General features: G+C 41.3%; 2 protein-coding genes across 13 annotated transcripts in view; one reads left to right on the top strand and one right to left on the bottom strand.

The window, feature by feature from the left end:
- The window catches only part of TRMT1L (tRNA methyltransferase 1L), a 33,834-nt gene extending 27,430 nt beyond the window's left edge, over nucleotides 1-6,404 (bottom strand). For 2 of the 4 annotated variants that reach the window (XM_082225471.1, XM_082225472.1), the window contains exons 1-6: nucleotides 6,088-6,403; nucleotides 4,376-4,519; nucleotides 2,813-2,923; nucleotides 2,127-2,243; nucleotides 1,736-1,800; nucleotides 1,205-1,328 (exon numbers count right to left, since the gene is read on the bottom strand). In XM_082225471.1, coding sequence (XP_082081597.1) covers nucleotides 1,205-1,328; nucleotides 1,736-1,800; nucleotides 2,127-2,243; nucleotides 2,813-2,923; nucleotides 4,376-4,519; nucleotides 6,088-6,151 — 625 coding nt within the window. In that variant the 5' untranslated portion in view covers nucleotides 6,152-6,403. Of the gene's footprint in view, nucleotides 1-1,204; nucleotides 1,329-1,735; nucleotides 1,801-2,126; nucleotides 2,244-2,812; nucleotides 2,924-4,375; nucleotides 4,520-6,087 lie in introns of all 4 variants that reach the window. The other 2 variants (XM_082225470.1, XM_082225473.1) reach the window with 2 other exon arrangements.
- Nucleotides 6,405-6,874: 470 nt separating this feature from the next.
- The window catches only part of SWT1 (SWT1 RNA endoribonuclease homolog), a 36,859-nt gene continuing 30,656 nt past the window's right edge, over nucleotides 6,875-13,077 (top strand). Inside the window, exons 1-4 of one of the 9 annotated variants that reach the window (XM_082225457.1) lie at nucleotides 6,875-7,066; nucleotides 9,204-9,291; nucleotides 10,220-10,294; nucleotides 10,684-10,742. In XM_082225457.1, coding sequence (XP_082081583.1) covers nucleotides 9,235-9,291; nucleotides 10,220-10,294; nucleotides 10,684-10,742 — 191 coding nt within the window. In that variant the 5' untranslated portion in view covers nucleotides 6,875-7,066; nucleotides 9,204-9,234. Of the gene's footprint in view, nucleotides 7,144-8,067; nucleotides 8,366-9,203; nucleotides 9,292-10,219; nucleotides 10,295-10,683; nucleotides 10,743-13,077 lie in introns of those variants that run through there. The other 8 variants (XM_082225455.1, XM_082225456.1, XM_082225459.1 and 5 more) reach the window with 8 other exon arrangements.

Genomic DNA, 13,077 nt, shown 5'->3' with positions numbered 1-13,077 from the left:
TGGAGCTCTGACTTAATAACAAGCCAGAATGTAGGCTTTAAACCAGAACCCAAAGGAAGGAATGTTTGGCCTCAGTGCTTTTTCTCAGCTTTGTAAGGTTTGTGAAGCCTCAAACAATGTTTGAACTGGGCCTCTATATATTTGCCTGGTTTGTAATGTTCAGGAACCACCAAAATCATTAGATCCACAGTAGTGTTAACACAAAATTTAACAGTTATTAAATAAAATACATCTTAACAATAATAATTAATTTTCAGAACACTTGGAAAATCTAATTTATGCTGAGAAACTGCCTCAGTGCTATTGTATTGAAGAGAAAAGCGCTGAGCACAGAGCTCACAAAGAATTTTGTGCAGTACAGTGGTACCTTGGTTCTTGAACAGAATGCGTTCTGGGAATCCGTTTGACTCTTGGAACCGATCGAAAACCAAGGCGCGGCTTCCAATTGGCTGCAGGAGCGTCCTGCAGCCAACTGGAAGCTGTGCCGGACGTTCGGCTTCCGAAAATCTTTCGAAAACCGGAACACTCACTTCTGGGTTTCAATTGTTCGGGAGCCAAGACGTCTGAGATCCAAGGTCTGACTGTACTTCCCAAGAGCCTGGTAGCCAGCTGACTTCAGATGAGTTGTTTCACTAACCTGTCAAAGTTGGCCAGCAGGGTAAAGTCAGATAAGGATCTGCCTCTCTGGGCCAAAAAGGTTCCCCACCACTAACCTGGGGACATAAGCTTTGTCAGCAGACAAGAAATTGGCTAGGAACATCTTTTGCCATGACTAATAAAGCCAAAGATATGTATTCTTGTTTTACATTTAGGGGTTTGTTTTGTTTTTGCTCTGTTCTACTGTGCTGTACAATTTTATTGAATACAAACTGTAATACAATAAAATACAATATAGAAGAAACAAAAGAAGCAATTTGGGAACAATTTGGAAATAATACATGCACCAATGTCAAAAATTCATGACAGTTTATCCAGTTTAGATTAATAAAGGAAGTTCTGTAAAAAAATAATCCCTTTAAATGGTACTAGCAACAAATCTGGGTTCTTTAAAGTAGCTTTAATTCCCTGTGAGTTAGAAAGGAATACAAACTCAAACAAATACACTGTCACCTATTCTAATTTCATCATTTATTCTATCTATAATAGCCAGTGATAAAAATACAATATCTTCATGCAGTAAAAACAAAGATGTTTAAATACTTACCTGGCATAAACCTTGATTCAGTTTCTCCTTTATTCACATGACGTTTAATATGCCCTATCATATCTGTCCTTCGGGTAATAGTTGCCGAACAGATAATGCAGTGATAATGGGCTTCCATTTTTATCTACAACACACATTGCATGCATAGTTAAAGTTGATTAGAAAAATCATTTTAATATTAATATTATACCATATCTTATAATACTTAAGACAACAACAGTAAAAACCCATATAAACCAATTATAGTTGATACCACGAAGGATGCAGTTTACAATTCAGCAACAAAGCTTAATGTTCAAATGCAGCCTTTCTGTAACGTATTAAATTTTAGCTTCCTCTTATGAAATTATTTATATATAATAATAAATAAATAAGCATGCTGCCAGGCCAAAAAGAAATCCACTATAAATATTATATTTAAGACGAGGGTCATAACCCAACCCATTCGGATCCTCAGTAACAGTATCAGATGTGGAACAATTGATAGCATTTTCTGCTTTTCAAAATAATAGCCATTTATATAGCAATTACCTGGTCTGCAGCAACATTTGGTTTCACGGGGCGGCAAGGTAAGTGACAGATGCACATTCTGTAGCCTAGAATACAGAAAGGACATTGGTAGTCTCACAATTTGATATATACACCAAACAAGTAAGGCAAAGACAGCCAGTTCTGTTGGTGCACCCTCATTGTAAATTATCCACAGCTACTTCTGCAAGCAAGTATTTTTTGCAACATGTATCAGATTGATCTGTTAAGCTTGAACTTTAAATATGGCATAATTTATGAGGAGTTTCCCTGTGGCTGTAAGCTTTCTCATAGAACTTGAACTGCTGGGCAAGGTTTAAACAAAGAACTAAAAGGTGCCACCTAAGACACTGAATTGTGTTGGCATCAACAATGGCATTTTAGCCATTTTTACCTTCAAATTCAACAGACACTTTCCAGTGGAGATTCTGTAGGTGGCGATGGAGCTTGTGACTATAACAAGCTTTGAACTTCTCTTCAGGGCACAGTGGACAAGACTTCTTGCCAACTCCTAATTCAAATTAGATGAAAATAATAGAGACACAATAACCCATCCATTGTTTTGAAAATATGATAGCAAATATACACCACTATTGACCATTCAAAGACACTGCCAAGTAACTGCACAGCTCAGCACTGTTGCAAACAATTTAAGACTACAAAGGAAATGAAATTCGTTGGGGACTCCTGCACCATTGTCACTTGCTTCCCTCCCACTTTCCTTTGTGAAGTTAGCTTGAGTGGATAGCTTGGCTTGGATAGCCAATAGCAAGGATAGAGCTGCAGATGTAATCCCACCCCCAAGTTTGTTGGTTGGTTGGTTGGCATCCATCTCTCTTGGGACACAATGGAAAGAGTGTGCCTTCAGAGGTAAAGTCAAACCATTGGAGAATTACAGCTCTTGCTGTGGCTCTAGAGACCCCCGCCCAAGCACTATGCATGGAATTATATCCACCTATCTTGCTCTTTCAAAGAATCCATTTATCTGCAAGCACTTAAACAATATGTTCTCTCTCATCTAACACTAGGAGCATTATTTTTCAGCCATGCAATGCCTAGCTCTGGAGCTAGTTTAAATACCTGCCACAGAGTGATCTGCATTCTGGGAAGCAGCTGAGATTAGACAACCTTCCTGCAGGTCAGCCAGTTTCTCTAAATCGGCAAGTGTTCTTTGAATTGAAATATGCTTCTCTGGAACAAAACAGTTACATGTCAGTAAATATCCTTTGTTATATAGTAATTTACAACCAAATGCCACCATAACAGCTCTTTCTCAAAACTTTGTGGCCCACATCACTATATCCAGTGTTTTTTTCTGGAGGGTATGCAGGGTTACGCATACCCCTAAACATTTTGTGAATCTTTGTGCTTTTGTCCATTTACTGTATTTATTTCTCCTGATTTGAACTATGAAATGGTGATTTTCATGAGTCAAAGTGAAAGTACCCCTAAACATTGTTTTAAGAAAAAAAGCACCGACTCTATCCATCCTCCACTTGCATAATAACATAAACAGAGAACATTTACACAATAAGTTGGATAGGAAAAGGAAAAGGATAGGAATTAAAAGTTCTCACTGTAAACTTTCTCTGCTCCTGTACAAAACAGAATGATGGTGCCAAAGCTATTCCTATAAAATCTACTTACTTTTTATTTTCTTACCCATTAATTAAAAAAAAAGTTTCCTAATTATTCACATGCTTAACTGCATGATTCAGTACTAATTCTCATTCTGTCTATATTACTTATTTTGTGCATATCTTTCAGAGGCAGATGTAGGGGAGCGTGACTGATTTGCCCACACTGGATGCTGAGCTGAGAGGGGGCTGCAATAATGAGAAACAACAGAAAGTGAGAGGCGTTAGAGTGCAGGGCAGATTTTGGTGTTGAATAGGGTACCACAGAAATTTGAAAGCCCAAAGTGTATTTCTTATAGAAAGAAAAAACATTTCAGAAATGCCAAAAACAAATAATTAGCCTCTTTTTGCACTGAACTATGCTGTCCTTTCTTAGGGAATCTGGAATCTTTGGTACTGAACACATCACTTCTACTGTGGAATCCTATGCATGTTTAATTGGGAGTAAGTCCCACTGTGTTCATAACCGCACTCCTCTTTGAAGCTTTGGCTTTAAGTCTTGAAAGCGACGTAGAAACACTTACAAAAGAGAAAGTGGCACTTTTGATTAGAAGTATAACATCTCTGACTATTCCCACCTGGAGGATGTACCCAAAGAATCCACGGAGAGAAGAAATAACTATTTATATTTATTTATCTATCTATCTATCTATCTATCTATCTTTGAGGGAATTATTGGAAGGATGGAGCTGCAGACTGATTTTCTACAGCATGTACACATCCCCTACATACTACAGTCGTACCTTGGATCTCAAATGCCTTGGCCCTTCACCAAATCGGCTCCCGAATGATTGAAACCTGGAAGTGAGTGTTCCGGTTTTCAAACAATTTTCAGAAGCCAAACGTCTGGCGCTGCTTCTGATTGGCTGTAGGATGTTCCTGCACCCAATTGGAGACTGTGCTTTGGTTTTTGAACGGTTCCGGGAGTTGATTGGACTCCAGGAACGCATTCCGTTTGAGAACCAAAGTACGACTGTACAAGGATTCCAGCATTATGTTAGCAAACCTCTTGGAGAGTCAGATGATGCATCCAATAGGTTACTGTTGTTAGGCTCTTTTATAGACACTTGCTCTGTTTCTTCCTTTTTGCCTTTTACTTCTTCTTCAGATATTTCCACATCTGCCCTGAGGCTTTCCATTTCAATGCTATCTAGAGAAAGGCAAAAAACTATAGTTACAATGCATTTTAATTAGCTGCATCAGTAGCTGTTTCAAAGGCATTATTACAACTATAAACAATGAAAAAAACAAATCTTTGACAAAAGAAAGGATTTTCTACGCCAGGCCTATCAGAAATAACAGATTTGTGCTGACATTACACTTTATGCTTCTAACCAAGCTTAAGAAAGCAGGAACAGGAAAATGTACTTCTACCTCTTACCCCAGCTTCTCCCTACTTGGATGCAAATTTCCCCCACTATTACATTAGCACTGACTAGTAGCAAAGTTACCATTAAGCAAGGTTCTATTTGCCACTGTAACTGCAGTGTGAAATTGGCTGCAAAACCTATTCAGTTTAGACTAATGAAGTCATAAAGGAAGTTCTGTAAAAATAATCCCTTTAAATGGTACAACAAAATGCAACATAGAAGAAACAAAAGCAGCAATCTGGGCACCATTTGGAAAAGAAGAAGATTGTTTCCAACCCTGGAGGATGCCTTCTGCTCGGAAGTAAATCCCAACCAGGTTGAATTGGGCTTCCTCCCATGTAAAAATGTGCATGGATTGGGGACCTGAATGGCTAAAGTCGTGTGTGTGATTAAGGCAAGGCAACTTCCATGCTTTTGCTATAAAAGGACTATTTTTTGATATAAAAAGTGTCTGTCCCCCCCCCCCCCGAACCAGGAAGGTGACCAGTTTTGCCCCCTCCTCTGTCATGCAGAGACAAAGTAGAGACATCACCTTGCCAACAAAGGTCCGTATAGTAAAAGCTATGGTTTTCCCAGTAGTGATGTATGGAAGTGAGAGCTGGACCATAAAGAAGTCTGATCGCCGAAGAATTGATGCTTTTGAATTATGGTGCTGGAGGAGACTCTTGAGAGTCCCATGGACTGCAAGAAGATCAAACCTATCCATTCTTAAAGAAATCAGCCCTGAGTGCTCACTGGAAGGACAGATCCTGAAGCTGAGGCTCCAAGACTTTGGCCACCTCATGAGAAGAGAAGACTCCCTGGAAAAGATCCTGATGTTGGGAAAGATGGAGGGCACAAGGAGAAGGGGAGGACAGAGGACGAGATGGTGGGACAGTGTTCTCGAAGCTACCAGCATGAGTTTGACCAAACTGCGGGAGGCAGTGGAAGACAGAAGTGCCTGGCGTGCTCTGGTCCAGGGGGTCACGAAGAGTCGGACACGACTAAACGACTAAACAACAACTGTCATGCCTGGAAGGTCTCCTGTAAAGCGGAGATTTTCTCTCTCTCTTAAACGTGTTCCACATTTGTGTGTGTTAGCACATGTGGATATGCTGAAGGAGCATTTGGCGAGCGGATGATGAATCTTGGAGTTTCTAACACCAGGCGTCACCTCAGGCGTGAGGGTGAAACGCCGACCTGAGCACGTAACGTCTGAACGCGCCCCTCTGAGACGAGAAGCTTCTCTCAAAACGGACCGAAGGAGGGAGAACCCACCACAAGTACAACCCGCCCCCCGCAGGCCCAACTTCAAGACAACAACAACCCCTCGCCCATCTGACAGTTACTGAACCGCCCCCTTCCTTACTGAGCGCCTCAGGTTCTCCCTCCTTGGCGGGCGGCGGGGGCAACACCGCTCCCTCGGCCGCCATTTTCCACCCAGCGGCGGTGAGGAAGTGGGGGGAGAGCGAACCCACTTCACTCGGCAGCTCCCTCGGCTTTTTTTCCTCCGGCAAGCACGGGCCGCGCCTTAGTCACGGGACGTGGCCCCTCGGCAGACTCCTATTTCGGGCCAGCATGTTGTGCACAAGCCTCCCCCAAGGGCCCTCAGGGACTGAGAACTACATTACCCAGGAGGCCCCGCGGCTAATCCCGCGTCTCAGAGCTACGTTACCCAAGATGCACAACGGGCTGCAATAGAACCGAAGCAAATACGCGTGCGCTCTCTCTCTCTATCTCTCTCTCTCTCTCTCGCCTCAGGTGCCTAAGAACTACGTTACCCAAGATGCCCCACGGCTAATCCTACACTTTAGCTGCCTCAGAGCTGCGTTACCCAAGACGCACCGCGGCAGCAATATATAAATATTGTAAATATTGTATATAAATATTGTAATACAATATAAATATTGTAAATACCGAAATAAATATGTAAATACTTGCGCGCGCGCTCGCTCTCTCTCGCGCTCCTCAGGTGCCTAAGAACTACGTTACCCAAGTTGCCCCGCGGCTAATCCTATGCCTCAAGCGCCTCAGAAATACGTTTACCCAAGATGCACAACGGCAACGCTATACCCGAAATACATATGTAAATACTTGAGCGTTACCCGAGATGCCCCGCGGCAGGACTCTACTCACATTTTCCCTGAGGGAAGAAGGTCTCCATAGGGACGTGGACCGGATACCGCCGGTTTAAAGGCTAAAAGCTGGGCTGGCTGGCTGACTGACGTCTGTGCTTACAAACTCCCTATCAATATCGGCGTCGCCTTTCGAAAGGGAGGCCCTTTTGCTGTGGGAATCCATTTCCAAGTAATCCCCGCTCGGGTTCAACGGACCTTATTTGCTCCCAGGTAATCGGGAGCTGCCGCTTCGGAGCGAGGTTGGTGCAACCTGGGCAGAGAAAGACGACTGCCTCGTGTCTGAAAACGTGCACAGACGTTTTACTTCGCTAAAGCAAGAAGTTTTGCCCGCTTGCAGGTCAAGGCTTCCTGCCTGGTTATTATTATTTATCTCTCTCTCCCTCCGGTTAGAGGGGCGAAGGAGAAAAATGCCAACAGGCAAAGCCACAACTTCACCAAACTGTGAGTTGGCAAGGAGCGCGTTGTCGCCCCCCACTCCCCCTCCCCAAAAATGAAGCAAAGAGGGAATTTTATGCTCTAACTCAGCTTTCCTCGACGTTGGGGAGCCTTAGAGGTTGCTGGACTACAACTCCCATCAACCCTAGTGAGGAGAGTCGGCAGTCAGGGATGATGGGAGCTGTAGTCCCAACAACGTGTGGGGTCCCAGTGACGACTAGCTGTATTGTGTGTGGGAAACGTGACAGCTCTCTCTTTCTCTCAAATTAGTACGCTCCTAATGGTCTCGGTTGTAGCAAAAGAGAAATAAGCCGACTGCTGTCATTGCAGATGCGAGGGAGGAGGTTGGGGAGTTCGGTATTGTTGTTGTTTACAGCCTTTCACAAATTTAGGTCCCCAGATATTAGTGGCTGAGGAAACCCAGCCAGATGGGCGGGGTATAAATAATAAATCAGTATTAGTATTAAACTACAACAGGTTTCCTCCACCTCGGGCCTCTGGATGTTTTGGACCTACAACTCCCATGATCCCTAGCTAGCAGGACCAGTGGTCAGGGATGCTGGGAATTGTAGTCCCTAAACATCTGGCGGGCTGAGGTTGAGGAAGCCTGAACTACAGCTCCCATTGTCCCTAACTACTGGTCCTGTAGGTAGGAATGCTGGGAGTTGTAGTCCAACAATAACTAGGGACCCAAGCTTAAGAGAGGCAGGACTACATCTCTATGGCGCAGGCGAACCGGGAAAACTACAATACCCAGCATGCTTCGCAGCCAATTGCCCCCTAGGTTTGTTTTTTAAAGAAAGCAAAAGCAACAAGAACGCCGGGCTGTTCATTGTGATGCTGTTCGTTGTGATGCGACGAAAGGAGAAGGGGCCGAGTGTGAAGAGAGAGGGCAAACCATTCTAAGCCTGGGATCTGAGGTCGTTTACTAGAAAATAAACTCTTGGGGAGGAAGGAGGTCAGTGCCTGGGATTCTGAAGGAAGGTTGGTTTTGCTGTTTAACACTGGGGGAACTTCCTTTCCTCTTGAGGAAGTGCTGTTTGGAGTTCACAGTTGGGCACTAAGCCCATAAAGGTACTGGCCAGCTGTGGATTTGGGTGTTTTCCTTACTTTTCTCGCATTCATAGATCAGTGGTTTTCAAACAGTGTGGCGTGTGGGAAAGATTCAAGGACAATCAAAGAAATATTTAAACATTTCAGTGATGTATAGTGTATTCAGTGCTTTTTTATCTTTAGAAAAATGTTTAGGGGTCCTCTTATTTTGACTCAAGAAAATCACCATTTTATAGTATAAATCGGGGAAAATAAATGCAGTTAATGGACAAAAGTACAAATAGAATAAAATGTTTAGTGGTATGCGTCTCCCCAGAAAAAACCACACACACTATACATCACTGAAATGTATGTATGTATATATGTTATTTGCAGAATAGGGATAGACAGCTTTTCAAAATGTTTTGATGAGTTTGTTTGCCTCAAATTAGTCCCAGTATAAATGAGATTACATGGCAAAAGCAAACTCACACCTCTCATTGAGTTTGTGTACATACTTAAGGTACATATGGAAGAGGCTTGTTTATAATTAGGGAATGATTCATGTTCTTACGTGGCAGCATTGTTTTATACTTCCTGGATGCCCCATGATAATGCTATAAAGTAGTTGCGTTCTGTGTTATAAATCAAGCACTGCCATGAATTGCTTCTTTTTGTTTTCCAATGTATTTCTTATCAATAAAAAATCCAAAGTGGCACAAGCAAATTTTAATTCTGAAAGTGTCGCCCAGAGAAAACCCCAGACTCCAGAAATAAGGGGAAATAAAACCCTGGCCTCATCTACTAGCCAAAGCAACAAGAGGGGGAAAATGTAAAATGCATTTGGAAATAAGGCTATATTGCCCTTCTCTCTTTTTAGATTTTGAAACTTGAACATTTGAAACTTGAACATGTACAAAAAACGCAAAAAGAAATCCAGCAAAAAGGAGGATATTTCAGATACCAAGGTAGGAAAGTCTGTGGAGATGCTAATGTGGAGTGGAAATGAGTTTGTATTCACATAATGGCCTTTTTTGCACAAAATGGTAAGCTAGAGTATTGGCTTTGTTTATCTCTGTGCTTTAGTTCAGTGCAGAATAGCAGCTAAGCAAGATATGACTTAGTGTGTCCTTCAAACTGGGGATATGGTTAAGGTCTCTCCTGCTTAATCACAATCTGTTGTTGAGGTTTGTATGGCTGTGTGTGAGAGATAATAATAATAATAATAATAATAATAATAATAATAATAATAATAATAATTTATTATTTATACCCCGCCCATCTGGCTGGGTTTCCCCAGCCACTCTGGGCTGCTTCCAAAAGAATATTAAAATACTATGATACATCAAACATTAAAAGCTTCCCTAAACAGGGCTGCCTTCAGATGTCTTCTAAAAGTCTGGTAGTTGTTGTTCTCTTTGACATCTGGTGGGAGGGCGTTCCACAGGGAGGGCGCCACTACCGAGAAGGCCCTCTGCCTGGTTCCCTGTAACTTTGCTTCTCACAGTGAAGGAAGGAAAAGAAGCACCGTATTTCCTAGCTGAACTTAATTTTTTTTGGCTCTGATTCTTGTCCACCCTACGTGTTTCCAGGAGTCGGTTGGTGGAAAAACAAGACCTGTAGGAGGATGTATACCCTCTTGATGTGCATAATTAATTCAGTATGTGTGTTTATGGGGTGTCTTAAGAGAAGTGTCCTTTCAAAACAGCATTAATTCAGTGTATATGTGTGTGATTGAGAAAGAGAGATCTTAAACCCAAAGAGAAAAGGTTAAATCATAGTTACATAAAACAATGCAAATTTGTCACTGCATCTTTCTGTTTGTTCGCGTAGACAAGGTAGATTTCCAGGGGGGCCTCAGTATTATTATTTTTTCTATTTCATTTTGTGTTTTAGCATTCTTATTCCAAGACTTCCAGTGAAAAGCGATTGCACCAATCATCTAGCTCATCTTCACATAGAAGTGAAAAGGTGAGACTTAGAGATTTGGAGAAGAAAGCATTACAGTCACTTTTATTAGAGTGGTGTACTAGAAGTTTGTCTGTTGCCTTTAGATTTGCTTAAATTATCCTTGGCTTAAGTATTTCAATTGCTCTGACTATAGACTCTGTTCAGCTGTATTTATAATGTTAAATATAAGCTGGGTTGATGCATGCTTTAATTTAACCCTGATAGCTTAATATATTTCTTTAATCAGAAAATGCCCGTTCACTGTAGCTGCTGTGCTACCTTGTGAAAGTCTGGGACACTGCTTTGTATTTAATTGGAGGCTAATTACCAACCTGAGCTTCTTTTGGAGGAAGGGCGGGATATCAATTTAATGTATAAATAATAATGTAGACTTTTTTTAACTCTTTCAGAGTCACGAAAAGGCAGAAATTAGGAGTCATCATGCCAAAGAGCAGCCAACGAGTAAAGGGTAAATTGTTACTTGGAATTAAAGGCACTAATTTAAAAAATATTTATGCTTATTCTGAAAAAATAATTGCCATTTCTTGTGGATTCATAGTGCAATCCGAAGAAAGCCCCATTAAGTTCAGTGGGACTTATTCACAGATACGTTTTTATTGAACTGCAGCTTCAGAAAGTAAATTAGTCTGTGTGGGTGGTGGGGAACAACACTGTGTGAAATCTGTTCATTCATTTGAGGTCTTGGTAAATTAAAAATGAAAGCATATTGTCTGGCTTTTCACCAATTAAATTTATGCCCTGTATTGCTAAAGGCAGCTTTAAAAAAAGATAAAACATATTAACATCAAATTTAAAGATTATTTTAAAAGCTGCCACTCAGTCTAGAGAATGGAAAACACTCTACAGTAATTGCATATTATGACAATGTTTAGGTTTAAGCTTTTATTTTTGAAACTATTGTAAAATACAAAACTATAGTGCTTTCCACCAGCTGTTATTCTTTCACCATGATTTAAATGTCCCAAGTGGTTAATATTGGAAGAACTGAGATATAACTACCTGGCTCACAATCCCAGCAGGACTTAAATTTCTGCATGGGCAGCTTATCCATATTTTCTACACATAGACTCTAATCTGCAATGGCCTTGTCCTTTGCAGCTCATTCAGTAATAATGCATTGGTGTTACTATGGCTGAAAGTGACACTTCTCATATGACCATAGGAATTGCCAGGTACAGATATAACATATTAGTCTTTGAAGTTCTGGTTTGTTTTTATAATACAGTGGTACCTCACGTTAACAACTTAATTCGTTCTGGAGCTCTGTTCTTAACCTGAAACTGTTTTTAACCTGAAGCACCACTTTAGCTAATGGGGCCTCCCGCTGCTGCTGCGCCACCGCAGTCCGATTTCTGTTCTCATCCTGAAGCAAAGTTCTTAACCCAAGGTACTATTTCTGGGTTAGCGTACTCTGTAACCTGAAGCGTATGTAACCCGAGGCACCACTGTAGTTGAGACAATATTCAACTAACACATATCATTAAAAAAAAAAATAATTCTCCTCCAGGCTCCAGATTAGTCAATCTTGTTCCTTCCGTGCTGTACCACAGCTGAACCAGTTAGAGGGAAGGAGATGCAGTGCTTCTATTCTAAGTTCCTGCTTTACGGTATAATAGTGGATCAATTATTAGTACAGGGAAATGCTAAGCAATTTCAGAACAGCAAGTGAAGAACTGGTTCCTTCTATGCAGTGCTTTTTTTCTGGGGGGTACGCAGGGGTACGCATACCCCTAAGCATTTTCTGAATCTTTGTACTTTTTTCCATTTACTGTTTTTATTTCCCCCCGATTTGAACTATAAAATGGTGATTTTCTTGAGTCAAAATGAGAATATCCCTAAACACATTTTTAAAGGGGGGGAAAAGCACTGCTTCTATGTCACTACCATTTTGATGGGTTTTTTCCATTAGTTTTATAAAAGACTAAATGCGTAGTTTGTTGCAGAGGAGCTTGTGGATGAAAGGAGGGCACCTTTTTCTGTATGACACTTCCTGTGTCACCCTCATGCTCTTAAGAGCCCTACTTCAAAGCGCCTCTTCCACCCAGGGCGGGCGCACCCTGGGTGACAGCTGATGAAGTTGGGTGCTGAAATAAAAAAATTAAAGTCATATATGTAATAAATGTTCATAAATGTACCAAGCAAACACGTACATAAATATATAAACCATTTGTCTGAAGCAGCACAGGAAAACAGCCCTGAAACCATTTTGACTCCCGAACTGACCAAATGTTTTCTCTGCAAGGTTGAAGGAAAATGGAAAAGCCTCCACTGTATATGGGAGTTAATGGATGTGAAGCAAGGTTTAATTAGTTTAGTTGCAAATTGATAACTACTAAATAGCTTCCGTAAGCCTGTTAATCAGTCTTTCAGTTCAGCAGGAAACCTCTTTCTGTGCATCCTTTTTGTATTAATTGTTATTGCTTAATTTCTAGTATAATATTGGGGGGTGTATTTTAACCATGGAATGTTCATTTAAAGTTAGGCTTTTAAGCTTCTAAGTGTGAAGTTAAACTTTGCGTTTTAATCCTCTTATCCTTATCTTTCTTTGTTCCTGTTAGAATAATGGCAGCTCTTGTCTTCAATTTGCCATAGCAGTTTCTACGTCTTTCTTGTATCCGGTGTGCCCCTAAGTAATTATCCCATCAGTGCAAGGATTTCTTCTTGTGCAAGGGATTTTTCTCATCTCCCTTTGCCCCACAAACTTCCTCAGAACAGATTGGAAGAGGGGGGAAGTCCCATCGCAGAAGCAGAAATCCTTTCACTGATGAGACTTATGGCTGCAG

The sequence above is a fragment of the Podarcis vaucheri genome (genome assembly GCF_965113315.1).
Source record: "Podarcis vaucheri genome assembly, chromosome: 6".
In the NCBI taxonomy this organism is placed as follows: Eukaryota; Metazoa; Chordata; class Lepidosauria; order Squamata; family Lacertidae; genus Podarcis; species Podarcis vaucheri.
Note: the sequence above shows the minus strand (reverse complement) of the source record. Positions and strands in the feature narration are given on the sequence as shown.